The sequence below is a fragment of the Solanum stenotomum genome, chromosome 12 (genome assembly GCF_019186545.1).
Source record: "Solanum stenotomum isolate F172 chromosome 12, ASM1918654v1, whole genome shotgun sequence".
In the NCBI taxonomy this organism is placed as follows: domain Eukaryota; kingdom Viridiplantae; phylum Streptophyta; class Magnoliopsida; order Solanales; family Solanaceae; genus Solanum; species Solanum stenotomum.
Genome location: NC_064293.1, coordinates 47031855 through 47049195, shown reverse-complemented (window position 1 = coordinate 47049195; position 17341 = coordinate 47031855). Strand labels below are relative to the sequence as shown.

Here is a 17341-nt window from a genome sequence, read left to right as displayed (position 1 = left end):
TAATAGAATGTATTAGAAAAAATAATATATGCAGTACTTTTATGTGTTACTCATTAATCATAAATTTTGGATTTGAGTTCTGAGTATGGAGTCAATTTGTATCACAAATTTAAATTTATTGGTCTCCAATATAAATATCGAACAACGGAGGTGAGATGAAAAAATTAAATAAATTAACTCTGCAGTAAAAGGCATTGCCATTTACGAAGTTTTTGTTACCCGAGGCTCAGAAACACTGACCTTTTTCCTTTGTAGGGCGTGGGGTTTTGACGTATTAGGCCACCTCCCCACCACAAATCCCTCTCTATATATTTTTTTTAATTATCTATTCAAAAATCACTCGTTCGATTAATCAAGATTTGTATTATTTGATATTTAAAAAAATCAATAGTAATATCATTTAATAATTGAAAATTACTCATCTGATTAGACTTTTAGCAAAATAAGCCAGATAAAATCTTCATTTCTGTTTTGATAATTATACTAATTTAAATTTATATCGAATAAGTATTTCAAATTATAAATCACACGAGATTTTTGATTAAAGATGACGAAACAATCCATCCAACCACAACGTTAGTGGTCCCTGTGTCCTTTTTAAGTGGAAAAAAACCCATCTCCTCTTGATGTAGGAGAGTCTATATAAACAGAGCACACGCTTGGCAAACTATTATGACTTAAAGTTCTCTCTATAATAAAAGTAAGGAAGTCCATACCATTTAGACTACTCTGTCTGTGAGGTGGTTGGTAACTTCTTTTGAATTTTGAGCTGCTGCATCAATGGCCTTCTTCTTTGTTTTCCTTTCTTCCTTTTTTGGCCTATGCATCTTTTGTACTGGTTTATTAAGATGGAATCAAGTCAAGTATAACAACAAAAACTTGCCCCCTGGTACTATGGGTTGGCCACTTTTTGGTGAAACTACTGAGTTTCTTAAACTTGGTCCAAGTTTCATGAAAAACCAAAGAGCCAGGTAAATTCAGTCATTACATATTTTGCTCTCAATCACTTGATAGTACTGTAACACAAGTAAGTCTGATTAAAATTTTGTTGTGGTATCAGATATGGGAGTTTTTTCAAATCACACATACTTGGTTGTCCAACAATTGTTTCAATGGATCCAGAACTGAATAGATATATACTTGTGAATGAGGCAAAAGGACTGGTCCCAGGATACCCACAGTCTATGCTAGATATTTTAGGTAAATGTAATATTGCAGCTGTCAATGGTTCAGCTCACAAGTACATGAGGGGTGCATTGTTATCTCTAATTAGCCCTACAATGATCAGAGACCAACTTTTGCCCAAAATTGATGAGTTCATGAGATCCCACTTGAACAATTGGGATAATAAAGTTATTGACATTCAAGAAAAAACCAATAAGGTCAGTCAGTCACTAACCCAAATTTATTTCACCTCTGTTTTTTCCTCTGTTCTAATCTGAGTGAGTTTTCAATTAGATGGCATTTCTATCATCGTTGAAGCAAATTGCTGGGATTGAATCTACCGCTTTAGCTCAACAATTCATGCCTGAATTCTTCAATCTAGTATTAGGCACTCTTTCACTACCTATAAATCTTCCCAACACCAACTATCATCGCGGATTTCAGGTAAAATACTATCACTGTATTTTAACATGTTATATACCCCGCTTTCACAGAGAATCTAATAAATGTCTCTCAGGCAAGGAAAATTATTGTCAACTTATTAACAACACTAATAGAAGAGAGAAGAGCTTCGAAGCAAATTCAACACGATATGCTTGGTTATCTGATGAATGAAGAAGCAACTCGATTCAAATTAACAGATGATGAGATGATTGATTTGATTATAACTATTTTGTACTCTGGCTATGAAACTGTTTCCACTACTTCTATGATGGCTGTTAAATATCTTCATGATCATCCAAAAGTTCTTGAAGAACTCAGAGTAAGTCCAAAAATATTAAAAATCAGTTAATTAACTACATTGCTGTTTTAATTCTTCTTAATTTATAACCATAATTTTTATTATTCTGCAGAAAGAACACATGGCTATTAGAGAAAAGAAAAAACCTGAGGATCCTATTGATTACAACGATTACAAGTCAATGCGGTTCACACGAGCTGTAAGTGTCTATATAACACGTTAAATTACATCGAAGAAAATTAGTAAAACAGTATTAGTGTATATGAGATAAATCAATATATTGAATGTATATATATATTATTGCTTGTGCAGGTGATTTTAGAGACCTCCAGGCTAGCAACAATAGTAAATGGGGTTTTGAGAAAAACAACTCAAGATATGGAAATAAATGGTAAGTACTATTATATGGGAAAATCTCATGCATGTTAAATTAAAGTTTTTTATCGATTGATCGTCTTATGCAAGTCATTCAAAGAATATCTACACATCAATTTTCGTTTAAATGTGGACTTAAAAGTAACAAGTAAAGATGATCCGATGATATAACATTTTAATTATTATATGTAAAACTTAGTCATTATGTATTTGAGTGATTTGGTGAATTTATGAGCATCAGATGCAGGGACAATATTCTTCTCATATAGACTGATTAAAATGTTTAAAATAATAATAGATGTATATAGTATATGATCATCTTTTGTGTTATGGACCCTCTAATACCACAATCCACATGGCACACCTACCATTCCAGCCTATACAGTCTCCCTTCCTGACCCATGTGTCGTCTCTTAAACTTTTTGGGAAAGTACAATTCCCTAATATTATTTCCTATCATATAATAATTACAACTTTATGTATACTTGGTCTTATTATTATTTTTATGTGTATTTTTTTTAGGGTATATCATTCCTAAAGGATGGAGAATATATGTATATACGAGGGAGTTGAATTACGATCCAAGACTTTATCCTGATCCGTATACATTCAATCCATGGAGATGGATGGTTAGTATTGTTGAATTACACTTACCCAATAATATATATGCTTAATTTGCTTTTGAAATGGGAATTAACAAATAATAATGATTCTAATTATAGGATAAGAGCCTGGAACACCAAAACTCATTTTTGGTATTTGGAGGTGGTACTAGACAATGTCCCGGAAAGGAACTTGGTGTAGCAGAAATTTCTACATTTCTTCATTACTTCGTAACAAAATACAGGTAATTACTATATATATAAATTTTATTAATTTTATCGCGTATCGATATGTTACTGAATGGAAATTGTGTTATGGTTTATGCAGATGGGAAGAAGTAGGAGGAGATAAACTGATGAAGTTTCCAAGAGTTGAAGCACCAAATGGTCTACGGATTAGAGTTTCAACTCACTAACTATCAATTCATGAAAGTACAGAGCAAAAAAATTCAAAAAAAAAAGAAGAGATTTGTAGGATGCAAAGCTAAGAGTAACATGGGATGTACAACTTAATTATTATTCCCGCTAACATAATCACGAATTAAACACAATTTTTTGCAGAGTTGATCAATCTTATACAGTGCTAATTACTTCTACGCGGTTGTTATAAGCAAAAAAAAAAAAAACAATAAATGAATAAAGGGACCCGAAATCATTAATGTACCAGCGCGAAAATAATGAAAATTAGCAAGTTAAAGCCCATTAACCTTTCTGAATGAAGAACGGCCCACATATATTGAAGCCCATTAACTTTTTCTCATGTTGACCGGCCCACACATACTCGAAGCCCATTTAACACAGGAGTTCTCATTGTATAGTAACTCAACTAGCAGCAGGTGTGGCACAAAGGTCAAAGTTAATAAAGGACTTCAAAATTTTGAGGTTCTAACCAATTTTAGTAGTGAATTTTATAAAAAATATTTACTTAAATTTAAAATAATATTGAAGGTTGTCTTAAGTATCCTTTTTATATTAAATATTTTGAACGTTAAAATAAACAATTCAAATTTCATACTAATAAATAATATTTTTACTATAAGATCCAAGATAATGTATGACAAACAAATGACTAACATTTTTATTATTAGAATTAATTTTTATTTTCATAAATAATAATGCTACTGAAGTTAAATGCTATATATCTTTTAGGAATACTACCGCTGTATCTAGCTAGTCCCATAAGAAAAAAATAAGCACAGCCCTATCTGGTTATTTTTTGGTATATCTGTATTTTTTTAATATATTTTATTAAAATTAGTTTTAAGTTACAAATTTTAATCCAACACTTTTAAATAATAACAATAAACTGATAATAAATTTATTTATATTTTATTACTTAAACAAATTAGAAAATTATTTTAGCAATTATTTACTTTATATTGTAATTATTAATTTAAGCCAACAATTTAAGACCCATAAACCCAATAATTGTTAAATTTCCACTTTACGTCGGTCTAAAATCAATATATCTTTACTTATACATATAATATATTGGATCTCCATTATATAATTGATGATTAATATGTATTCATTGGTAATTATATACTTATCAGAAATAAGTTAATCTTTTTTATTATTATATGTAATTAATGTATGAAAATCAGTGATACATCACTTTCTAGATTATGCATTTATTAATGTTTTTGAAAAAATCAGAAAAAAACTAGATCGATTGATTCTAGTTTGACTGAAGCAGACAAATAACTAGAGGAATAATGGGACCATCAACGTTCCAATATACTTACTAAAGTTCTTGTCAATTAATTTGTAATTATTGATGACCATAAAAAATACACTCCACACATCCATAAACAAAAAACTATTGGCGTTTTGAAACTTTTTGAGCTGATTCGTTCGGAAGTAACAGTTGTATTTTCTTCCGTAGTAATTGCATAGTCCTATGCATCATAAATATGTTAAAATAATTTTCGTGAATTGAAAAAAAGAAAAAGTTCTAGAATAGGTTAAGTTATAGTTATTAGTTTGGAATAGAATTTAGTCTCCTACTTTCATAAGAATTAGACTTCCTATTGATGTAATAATACTCCTATTTAAAAGGGTTTTTGATGAATAAATCGGGAAGTCAAGCAAAAAACAGGAGATTAGAGTTCTCTCTTCCATTGAATTCTAAGGTTTCAGTCTCCTTTTGAAGAGTTGAAGCTCTTTTAATGAATTTTAAGGTTTCAGCCTCCCTTTAACGAGCTAATTTATATATCACTCTGTGAATTGATCATTTCCTAAAGATTCATAACAATTTGGTAATTATCCACTTGTTAGAGAAATTTGTGGAATTTTTTTTTTTTTGTTGTGCAAGTTGTTTAATAAACTCAATTTTCCGTGATTCAAGCCAACCACAAATATAGGATTCCTTTTTTTTTTCTCATTCAAAAGTAAGGGCTATACTTTTTTATGGCTTAACAAAGTTATGACACTTTCGGCTAGTTTCCTCCTAATTTTTATTATTGACTTTNAAAACAAGAGATTATAGTTCTCTCTTCCATTAAACTCTAAGGTTTCAGTCTCCTTTTGAAGAGTTAAAGCTCTTTTAATGAATTTTAAGGTTTCAGCCTCCCTTTAACGAGCTGATTTATATATCGCTCTGTGAATTGATCAATTCCCTAAAGATTCATAATAATTTGGTAATTATCCATTTGTTAGAGAAATTTGTGGATTTTTTTTTTTTGTGTGCAAGTTGTCTAATAAACTCAATTTTCCGTGATTCAAGCCAACCACAAATATAGGATTCCTTTTTTTTTTCTCATTCAAAAGTAAGGGCTATACTTTTTTATGGCTTAACAAAGTTATGACACTTTCGGCTAGTTTCCTCCTAATTTTTATTATTGACTTTGTGTTATGAGATTATTTTTTTAATTAATGCAACTGCAATTAAAGGTCTAGCTTTAACCTTACTTCCTCTATTCACTTTAGTTGTTCATAATGAATTTTTCCCATATTTTAAGAAATATTAAGTATATTTTTTTAATCATGATATCCATATTAATTAGGTATAGTTTTAGTGGACTTAGAAATGAATAATTAATGCTAAAGATAAAACAAAAAAGAAAATTATTTTCTCTTGATATACTAAAATAAATAAATGAAAATTTTATTTTCAATATAATAGACAAGTAAAAGTGAACCATCATAATACTAGAATTCTTCATTGTAATGGACTAATGGTTAGCTTAAAAATGCAAATGTTAAACAAGTTGAGGATACCAAAAACGAATTCCACATTTTATATTTTTTTCATGATAAAATTCATATATAGGGATATGGTTATTGACCTTTTCAAAAGTATGCCATATCTGTTATTGGCTACATGGCTCAGGCATATCATTTCATATTTTAAATGAAGGAATTTATTTGTACATAACTTTACAATTCATAAAAAAATTATGTATTGATAAAATATAAAACTTAAATTATAAGCGATTTATATGCATAGGTCCATGTTGCCAATAACAGTTAGTATGGGACGGACATTGCATGCTTTTGACAAAGTCAGTAACAATAACCTTTTCACACACCCCACACGTGTCATCACCCTTTACTGTGACTTTCAATGTATAAAAGCTCTTCCCATTTCTCACTAAAATATATTCTTCCCATTGCTAAAATTGAAGGGAAAAAAAAAAAATCCTCTGAAAATGGCTACTGTTCCTTTGAAAGATGAGCTAGACATTGTGATACCAACCATAAGAAATTTAGATTTTCTTGAGATGTGGAGGCCATTTTTTGAGCAATATCATTTAATTATTGTACAAGATGGTGATCCTTCAAAGACTATTAAGGTTCCTGATGGCTTTGATTATGAGCTCTACAATCGTAATGACATTAACAAGATTTTGGGTCCGAGGGCTTCTTGCATTTCATTCAAAGACTCGGCTTGTCGTTGCTTTGGTTATATGGTCTCCAAGAAGAAGTATATTTTCACCATTGATGATGATTGCTTCGTAAGATCATATCTCCTTAAGAAACTCTATTATTATATGGCGTTTTTAGTAGTTTTTATATTTTGTGAAAATTGAATTGATAGGTTGCAAAGGACCCAAGTGGTAAAGATATAAATGCATTGGAACAACACATAAAGAATCTTCTTTGTCCATCAACACCCTATTTCTTCAACACACTTTATGATCCATTTAGAGATGGTGCTGATTTTGTGCGTGGATACCCTTTTAGCCTACGTGAGGGTGTCTCAACTGCAGTCTCTCATGGACTATGGCTCAACATACCTGATTATGATGCACCTACTCAACTTGTCAAGCCTCTCGAGAGGAATACTAGGTCGATCTCCTCTTTATTTTTTACACAAATTTCACTTATATACATGTAATAATTTTTAAACGGTCTAATTAATGCAAGTTTTAATAAGTTATGTCAAAAGTACATTGAATTCAATGATGGGAAGATTTATATATAAAAACTATGTAAATTTTGAATCTGCTTGTGATTGAAATCGTATTGATAGGTATGTTGATACCGTGTTAACAATCCCAAAGGGTACACTCTTCCCAATGTGTGGTATGAATCTGGCATTTGACCGTGACCTTATTGGTCCTGCTATGTACTTTGGACTCATGGGAGATGGTCAGCCTATTGGACGTTACGACGATATGTGGGCTGGTTGGTGCTGCAAGGTTCGCTACTTTTATTATGTGATTGAAATATGTGGATATTTTTACGCATAGAACTTAAACTCTAAACGAACTGGCAGGTTATATGTGATCACTTGGGGTTAGGTATCAAGACTGGATTACCCTACATATACCACAGCAAGGCTAGTAATCCATTTGTGAACCTGAAGAAAGAGTACAATGGAATATTCTGGCAAGAAGAAATCATTCCATTTTTCCAGCAAATGAACCTGTCTAAAGAGTCAACTACTGTCCAGAAATGCTATGTTGAAATGGCCAAGCAGGTTAATGAAAAACTTGGGAAAATTGATCCTTATTTTGTGAAGCTTGCTGATGCTATGGTCACTTGGATTGAAGCTTGGGATGAGCTCAATCCTCCTACTAAAGACTCTGCCAAAGCTACCAATGCTGCTTCCAAATAATCATTTCATAGTTTTTTTTTTTGTAACTTCTTAGTTTACTTGCAGTATTTTATAGCTTTGGATTTCTATAATTTTTTCGTTGTGTACACACCACCCCTCACACTAGAGGAGCTGGTCATGTCCGAAGTTGTTACCAAGTAAGGGTTGCCAAAGGCAGGGCTAGTGAACTTGGGAGTTGTAGGGGAAGTCTATATTTGGAGTATTTGTGGGTGTAAAACTCCTCCTTTAATTCTTGTAAACTGTAATAAACCATAGGTCTTCACTTTTATGCGAAGACCATATGAAAATTTTAATTTACTTCTCTTTTCTGCAAAACCTGTGCTTTCTACCATCTATCTTTTGACATACCTGATTAACAAATGATTTATCTAAGCAACAATTAATAATATAAGGACCCTTTTTGCATGTTTAGAATTTACTAATCCTAAATCAGTACTCAGATATACTAATTAAGAATTCTCACGAACAAATTTGAAGAAATGACCACTCAGTACCATAAACATTAGACAAAACAGATTGCAACTTTCTCTGAATTTAACTCTGATCAGTATCAATTTTTTTTTATCAATATTACAGAATGATTACTTTAATCGTCAAGCATCAGAAGAAAAATTAACAAATGTTCGTCGACATGGAAGACCAAACAGACAACGCAAGCCATGTTACACAGTAGTTTTGTGATAAATGAAAATCAAAATCAAAATTTAATACAGCAACTGGAATTAAGATTGAAATAAAGGTAAAAAGGGACAAACAAAATAAATATAAATAGCCTACTACCTTTAAAAATTAAAAAGTACTTGAGATAAACAAGATGAAATCCTCCCCATTATCGATAGGCGTTTTCACAGTTATCAGAAAGAGGATGGATCTCACTCTGCAAGAAAATGCAGCAGAAGAGATGGATTATGATGGGATAATAACTGCAGACACTTGGCCAAGATATATAAGTTATGAATCAGATTCTTCGGTCTTCTTACGCTTGGCTGCAGGCTCCTCGACATCCTCATGGTTGCTACCATCACCATTCTCATGGTTGCTACCATCGCCATTCTCATGGTTGCTACCCTCGCCAATTTCATGGTTGCTCATTGCATTCAATGCTTTAGGACCCAAAAGAGACACATGCTTACTGGTGATCTGCCGGCCTGCCCTTAGTTTTGGACCCCAATTCCTCTCAGGATTAGGGAGGAAACGAGCAACCTTCTTGGCTTGTGCCTGGCTAAGGGATGCAACAGCCCGAGCAAAATTAGCCTGTAATATTACACCAAGATCAATGTTCCAGATATGAGAATTAAAAGATTGTATTCTTGATTTAAAACAAAAAGTGAGTTATCGTACATGTACACACATGTCAACAACTTGTAATGTGTACAAAAAGCTAGAATTTTCATGACAATCCTATGTGGGTGTTGCTTCAAAATCACAGACCTCAGTGAAAGGAGGAGTCTAGGTAAGTTTATTATTTTTTTAAAAAGATATAGTGACTAGTGCAAAAGATGGATTTGCAGAACCAGAACCAAGTCTCCAGTGACATATGGTGATATCTTATACCTAAAATGATTCCCAGATATTGGAAGTCAAGGAGACGGGTACAGGAATTATTAAGAATATAGACCAGAATCTCACATTCATATTTTGTCCTTTTTTTTTAAAAGGAATATTTTGTCCTTATTTTTTACACCTTTATATGTCTAAATTCAATATAGTTTGGACCAAAAAGTACACTTTATGCCATATGACAATGATGCGGTAAAATAATGTCACACTTCCAGAGGGTTAAAGTTCACCTGCAGAACAGGCTCCTTAGCAAGGATCACACTTCCAGACTGGTCAGATGGTTGAGCTTTCACAGGATGATTTCTGACCTGCAAATAGAACGTTATCAGCTAAAGATGGTAGAAGGAGAATGATGTCTTATTGTCAACATATGAAACAAGCAAAGGCGTGTTTTTAAGCTAATACTAAGAATATCAAGCAAGAACTGCCAAAAACAAGCAAATGATTAAAACTTACCCAGCAACGCATGATATCCCAAATGACATTCATAGGAGCATCTGTTTTCAACCCCAAAGGATTCACATGAGTCCCTGATATGCGATATCCTGCGTTTATCACAGCAGAGCGAAATATTACTGCTGAGGGAGAAGTGCATTTCAGTGTTGCACAGAGATTGTGCAAACTCAGAAACAGAGGAATATCAGGTAGTTCCTGCAAAAGCACTCTTTGATCAGAATTTAGAAAACGTCCACCGAAAATAACCGATTAAACTGTCCCTCGTCAATATGATCTGCACTGAATAAATAACTGATTAAACTATTTCTCATCAATAGGATCTGCAGTGAATAACAAATGTCTCCAAATAACTAGTGAAGGACAAAAGTTTCTGTACCCCCAAAAAAAATTGGGCTGCTGTGCCAGCAGTAAAAGTCACGCCGTTACTTGTCAAATTCATCAACGTAGAACTGTGAGTAGATTGAAGGACTGACATTCCTAACTGAATTAATATTTCCTTAAAACACGTTAGAAACCACATTACAAGATCAAGCTTCACATTTGTGGCCATTAGAGCAGGTAAAGTCCTATCGACAAATCTACTATGTCTAATTGTGTTAACTACCTTCTTCACTATTATGCAATATTTCTTCAACAATTGGTACAACTGTTCTACCAAAACGAAAAGAAAAGACGTAACAATACCAAGGATTTTCACGCCAACTCAATCTCCTGATCCTGTGCAGAATTACATTCAACAGGAAAGGACAATTGAATAACATGTTATCTTTTCTTTTTTTTTGATGACAAGGGAAACTCGCTGCCGCTGCCACTACCCTTTGGGTGCGCACAGGGGTTTTAACCCCTGCTCCAATGCAATAGCTCGCAAACCACATAGGGGAGGTAACCCGCACTAAGCAAGCCCGGTGCGACGAGCTTGACCCAGAAGGCAAACCCTTTGCTTTTGCTAGCAAGGGGTTTCGAACTTGACACCTCCAAAAAGGTTTATGTGCCTCTCATCTCATTGGAAAAGAGTTTAATACTAAATCAGCAACAAGTGAAAAAAAATGTAATTGCTACTTTAATTTGCCAAAGATTTCAAGTAGTTTTCATTTCTTTAAATTATGTAACATATTCTGGATATATTTAAAAGGAATAAAGAATGAAACAGCCTTATGGACAGAGGCATAATATAAATATTAAGGCAAACCACACCTCTGATACAGTTGTCAATACAGCAGAGATCCGCTCATAAGCAGGATAGCGTTCCTTCATTGATTTCACATTTGCAAGCATGGCAGCTACCCATTCTTGATCATGAATGGGGGCAGACCATATGGGTCCACCCATGTTGAATTTCTTACCACAATCACTACACTCTTGAGGAACCGCAGGGCCAAATCCAGGGAGGCATCGGACACTCTTATCCTAGATAAGCAGAAAACTAAAATATATAAATGGCCATATTTGAAAATATGTATTAAAACAGTCTCTACTAAGGATTAAAAGGTACAACTAACTGAACTCATGATCTAAGGCAAAGAGGAGGGACTTCCCCATTGAACATACAAGAATCCAAAAGGGATTCCTCCAAATTCCTAGCAGGTCATGATTCTGGTAACAGCATGAAAGAAAGAACAATTGAAGAAACAAGCTTGCAAATAGGATTTAGATCGTGTTACACCCGATCCTGGAGACTTCTAAAGTTGATTTAGGGGTCGTTTGGTACAAAGATGCATAATGCAGGGATTACTAACGCATGGATTAGTAATGCAGGGTTTAGTAATGCAAGGATTAGTTTTTATCAAGTGTTTGGTTCATTGTTTCCCACCTAACCTTATGTTTGGTTTAAAATCTAGAAAAAGTTTCTTTCCTATTATACCCTTGAGCTATTATGAGATTTTATATTTCATTTAACTAGTCAAGTTAAATACTAAAATATAAAATAAAATAAATTATTATTATTATTGAGGTGTGATATGTCACTATAGATATCATTGATAGCATGGTCTATTTTATTGTTGGTCAAATATACATTGAACTTAACATAGATTTAAGGCTACTTAAATTGTTCAAATACACGAAGCTTATTTTTTTAAAAAAAAAAAAACAAATAGTTCAAGTGGTCAATGGACGAACTACATTTAAAAAAAACGAAAAAAATCAACCTAATATAACAAATCAAACATGGAGAAACAAATATTAGTTTGTGAAATCATCAAATTACATGGAACGAATTTGAAGAATTTAAAAGAATATTTATAAATATTCTCATATAAATAAAAAAAAATGAACATTAAATTACAAAAAAAATAATTAGGAAAAAATATTTGAGGATAGTTTAGTCATTTAGGGGTTTTATCCAAGGATTGTTAAACCTTGGATTAGTTATCCCTCCCTTTTCTAGGGATAAAATAAGACCTTGTATGAGGGATAACTAATCCATGGATTAGGTTAAATAAAGTAACCAAACAATGTTTTTGTTGGACTAAATTTTAATCCATGGACTATTTTGATTAATACCTCCTACCAAACGGGTCCTAAATGTTCTATTTTCTTGATGTTATCTTCTTCTTTAAGCAAGGAAAATTGATGTTATGATCTTCATTAAGCGAGATAAAAAATAAATTATGTGAATTAAAAATAACAAAATGCAGCATCTAAGCTTTATCTTTAACAAGGGCCACTCCATCCTCCAGAGCAGATATCACTAGAACCAACAATCCACCTGAGGTCCAAGCATTTCTTTGGCAGGATATGACAAGAGTTGAGGGAAGAATTTTCACACAGTAAGTGTTGGGTTATAAAACTTGTGAGACTATGGGCTGATGAAGAACATTAGCAGGTACCATGAATCTGCATCTTTAGGCACTCATTTTTTCATCTACCAAGATTTCTAGATTAGAGTATAAGGTGGTCAATCCAGCACAACCAGTTTGTACGAGTAAGAAATTCAAAGATTGTGAATGTAGAAATACCTTTGAGACGGTCCTCCCAACTGTCTGTAGATGAAATGAGTCACAGCCAATGCATTGATAGACATATGAGAGCTTCAAAGGAGTATTTTTCACATCACTTGCAGAACTGCAAGCAATTTGTAGAAAACTCACATCTATAGAGAGAAAGTTGATAACCTATGAAAAATTGGCTAAATTGTAGAAAAGATGAACACTTACGTGTATATACGAACAAAAACGCGAACATAGAAATCCATCTGAACAGATAATACTGGAACTATATATCTCTTATATCGATTTGCATGGCTCTGAAATAAAATAACAAACAAATAAAAAAAAATTAAGAACTAAGAAAAATTAAAGAAGCGCCCGTTATTTAGGATATAGGATTAACAAAAAGAAGCTAATGAACTTCTAATTTCTATACTAAATTATAAGTGACGGATTTTTCTAGCTTGTTGATAAAACTTCAAAATGCTAAGGGCAGCTGCTAATTTTAGGATAATGCAAAAAAGTATGTAAAGAAAGAAATTGCATGAATGTAGCCAGAAATCATTACTCGCTGCTTAAAATAACTATAAACAAAAAGTTCACAAATGAAGTACCTCAATAGATGCAAGAAGGATCCGCAAAGCCATTTCATGGCAATATTTTCCTCTCAAAGGATAGGAGCCATATCTAGTTGCAGATGAGATCACGTAAGCAGGATATAATGACTAATAAAATTATGTAACGCCATAAGCAAAGGGATTATTTGGTTACTTGGAATAGCAAACTTCTCCATTTGCTGCACATAACACTGCCATATCAGTTGCGGTACACATCAATATTCCTCCATCAGCAACAGATTGAACTGCTGAGTCTAAGAACACAGAAGGTGCTCCATAAGGATCGAGATCAACCTGAAACAACACTAACCAAAAATGTATGAATGATAGCTCAGCTTGAAATAGATATTCATAAAATTATTTACATACAATTAACCCAGGATAAGAAATTTAATGTGTAAACTAAATATCTTGAACATGGTTGACTTACTAATTCAGCACCAAAGAACAACTTTCATTCATTAAAAGTGCAGAACAATATAAATATGATAATTTATTGTATATCATACCACATCAAATTCGTTTGGGTGGGTAAGCATATAAACCCTCGCATCAGCAAGGTGAGACTCCACCTTAGAGCATGCCACTGAACCATTAAACTTTATGTTTCTCCTGCAAGCTTCCACAGAGGCTGCAACATAAGGAATACCTAGTCAAATACTGGATTGGACATTAGAAGTAATATCTGTATCAAGTTATTATAAAGATATTTTGAAACAAGACAAGTAAATTTATTGGTTAAAGCTTATATAATATTCTCTGAATTATGCCACAGTTTTATCTCATATTTATCACGACAATAAGGAATTCACTTTTATCCTCGCATTAATTTACAGTTTTAAAACACACTCTTAGGCAGACGTTTCAAATCCATTCCATCAAACATTCTTACTTTTGTAACTGCTCAGTGATCTCTTGACCAAAGAGATGCATTTCTTCTTCTTTTACCATGGTTGGCAGTGAGGGTTAGTGTTGTAACAGCACTAGACATTTTATGCAGCACCACCTAAACTGAGATAGAATTACCTTTATCATTGTCAAGGGCCACGACCTGGCTAATTCCTTCTACTTCACGAGCATACCTTATAGCCCTCAATCCAGAAGCTGAGAGAGCCTGTTAAGTCACATTGAAAGAAAAAATGTTGGTCAACCACAGCAACAACCTCATTTCTGATAAACGTTTGATAATCAACCATAAAGGCCAATAAACCTCGAGAACTCGTGGAGGCTTTAGTTCTTCTCGGCCTTTTCCCCGTAGATTTTTAGTCTGTTCCACTGGAATGCTAGATGATTCACCATGGGATGCGTCTTTCAAGACTTCAGATCCATCATTGGATTCACCATTATGCTGCACTGAATCACCTGGGTTTTCCGCTTTAGCATTAGGTGCCTTATTTCCAGCCTTGGTTCGTCTAGCTAACATTGCATCATGCTCTTGCTTTCGTTGTGATATAAATGTCCTCAAAACAGCTATAGACATATCTCTGTTATTCACCTGTTGCAGGTAGTTTTGGATGAGCCAAAATAAGGTGGGTACCCTTAAATGTTACCACGTAGAATAGAGAATAAAGGGATGTAACTTTGAACGCTATTAATAAACCACAAAGTGCCATACAAGCAAGAATTGTTTCAATGTGGCATGCCAAGACCATCGAGGACTAGATATTTGCGTACAAGTTGCCAATAGTCATCTTAAAAGGGCTAAATTACCCTGTCCTAAATATTTACTAGGTGGAAATTCCTGCATGAGTAAGTTACCATGAATTGAGCTGTCACAAAGTCAAAAAGAAAGGAAACGTCTACTACTCCGTTTATCCTAAAAAGATGGTACTAGTTACATTCTGAGCCCATGTTACATGGAGATGTACACATGTAGCAAGAATGATATTTGCAAAGATCCTTTTTAGTACACCAAAAAATTACTAAAATAGAATGTACCTATGTTGGACACTTACTCACCCACGGTAGATACAACCTGATATCACCAATAAACGAGTAAATGTAATATAGTTCCCAACTACCTCCTTTTCACCGAGAAGAAAACCGAAAAAAATAATAAGAAAAAAGAGGTTGGCTTTAAGCAATTACATCTGTCAGATGCAACATAGAGTTGAGCAAAGGATCAAATGGTTTGGTAATTCTTCATGAAGGGATGAAATATGAACATTTTGAATCAAACTCAGTATTTTTATTCATCCTTTGTTGTAATATTATCTCAAGGTTTGTAGTAATAACCAGTATATCATTAACTAAAATATGTTGATAATTAACTATTTGATGGGCTGCGTGAACAGTTGAAGCCACACAGAGCCGAAGAAGGATGCATTTTGATAAAGGAATGACATTTTGAAAAATGATGTTATCCAAAAGCCATTCAAGTAATTGTAGTTAAACTTGACTTGTTGACCTCTTGGCTTTTCTGGCATACAAACATACTAAGTAATTTTCGTCTGTAAAACCATAATGAAAACGATTTTTTGGTTTTTGCACTCACCTTGGCAGTGGAGTCTGGGGTTTCCATGAGAGATAGTCAAGCACCTAAGAAGCTCCACTCTAGACGAATATGATACAGAGACTTTCCCCAAATGTGATTGGTATCCAATATCACTTCTGGTCTTGGGCTCTTTTATTTGTTCGTCCTGGTAAATACCCCAGGAACGGTGTTTTTTTTTCAATTTCATGATCTACATAATTGTTATATTTATAAATAGATATGTTGGATTAGTCTTATAATAAATATAGTTACATTCAACTTTTTAATTTTTTCCCTCATCTACGGATTTTTCGCCAAAGATTGCACTTCAATAGTGCTTTCTGTTAAATTCCTAGCAGAGCTTGACCTTAATGTTTTTCTACACTGTTCACTTTTGGCAATGTTGTTTTGTCTATCTCTCACACACATTACAAGAACTATGACTCAAGAAGCACCTACATTCAAAACATTGCAAATTCTAGAAATTGTAGAACTTACTAAAAACTTATAAAATGTACAAATGGATAATTCTCTAATAAGACAATGCTATAGATGGATATTAAACTTTGACCAAAAAACGAAATATAAACGGTTGGTTCTCAATAATAGAACACTCAAGCAGAATTGATCCTTATCTCTCTTCTGTTTGTGCATGTGGTATCTAAGTTGTTCCCAGAGTATCTAGCCAAGATCACACACCCATGTCCCTGTTCCTTTAAATTATCTAGTTAAACTCACCCAATATTCAATAGCTAACAAGACTACCTTGGTGGATGCAATATAAGCACAACACAGCAATAGGCTATAGCAGATCAGTCAATTGGCAGACCAAATAGACAGATGGAAAAATTATACGCATTAGCCATTCCACCAGCAAAGCTACATTGATGTAGCCAGAATGAAATTTCTCTTAAATTTCTATATACTAATTTGTAATTAAAAACATGTCTTGTCGCAATAAAAAACTCTTTTGATAACTTGTCCAGTTAACTCTTACAGTAAGGCTTAGGCAAATAGGGAATTAGATAAGCACTTTCATATAAAGCTTTGAAGCATAATAATCTGAAAATAAAAAAAAGACCTGGGAATTGTTGTAGAAAACTTCATTTTTGGCATGCATAAGAATCTCAGCATCTCCTTCCTTGATGATGGTGAAGTCATTGAGATCAAAAGAAGTTCCATTCTGCTTCTTTTCGTCGTCACCCGCCATTGACGGTTTGTGTGATAATGGAGGAACTAACGCCTAATTGCGGCAATTATGATGCTCAAATAAAAAGAAGAAATTTTTGGGGAAAGAAAGTGGAGACAGTAAATATAGTAATGCACCACAAAAAACCCTAGTGCTTCTTCCCCTCTTGGAGTC

General features: G+C 33.4%; 3 protein-coding genes across 4 annotated transcripts; 2 read left to right on the top strand and 1 right to left on the bottom strand.

Moving 5' to 3' along the window:
- Positions 1-684: 684 nt before the first annotated feature.
- LOC125849224 (cytochrome P450 85A1) lies at positions 685-3473 on the top strand. The gene is made up of 9 exons (XM_049529262.1): positions 685-971; positions 1061-1382; positions 1459-1608; positions 1682-1927; positions 2019-2105; positions 2219-2297; positions 2804-2910; positions 3004-3128; positions 3212-3473. The coding sequence occupies exons 1-9, from the start codon at positions 781-783 to the stop codon at positions 3297-3299; spliced, it is 1395 nt and encodes a 464-aa protein (XP_049385219.1). The 5' UTR covers positions 685-780; the 3' UTR covers positions 3300-3473.
- Positions 3474-6505: 3032 nt separating this feature from the next.
- Positions 6506-8064, top strand: LOC125849473 (UDP-arabinopyranose mutase 1-like). Its single transcript, XM_049529558.1, has 4 exons — positions 6506-6839; positions 6923-7173; positions 7358-7526; positions 7604-8064. The coding sequence occupies exons 1-4, from the start codon at positions 6534-6536 to the stop codon at positions 7943-7945; spliced, it is 1068 nt and encodes a 355-aa protein (XP_049385515.1). The 5' UTR covers positions 6506-6533; the 3' UTR covers positions 7946-8064.
- A 596-nt stretch (positions 8065-8660) lies between these two features.
- On the bottom strand, positions 8661-17341 carry LOC125847795 (probable tRNA (guanine(26)-N(2))-dimethyltransferase 1). Of its 2 annotated transcripts, XM_049527492.1 has the most exons (13): positions 17060-17341; positions 14716-15000; positions 14532-14619; positions 14015-14136; positions 13660-13799; positions 13503-13575; positions 13117-13205; positions 12919-13024; positions 11156-11368; positions 9962-10156; positions 9736-9813; positions 8926-9199; positions 8661-8822 (listed from the first exon to the last, which is right to left on the bottom strand). In XM_049527492.1, exons 1-13 carry the CDS (start codon positions 17186-17188, stop codon positions 8818-8820), a joined length of 1797 nt encoding a protein of 598 aa, XP_049383449.1. In that variant the 5' UTR covers positions 17189-17341; the 3' UTR covers positions 8661-8817. The 2 variants fall into 2 exon arrangements, with proteins under 2 accessions (XP_049383449.1, XP_049383448.1); XM_049527491.1 differs by having other exon boundaries at positions 8661-9199.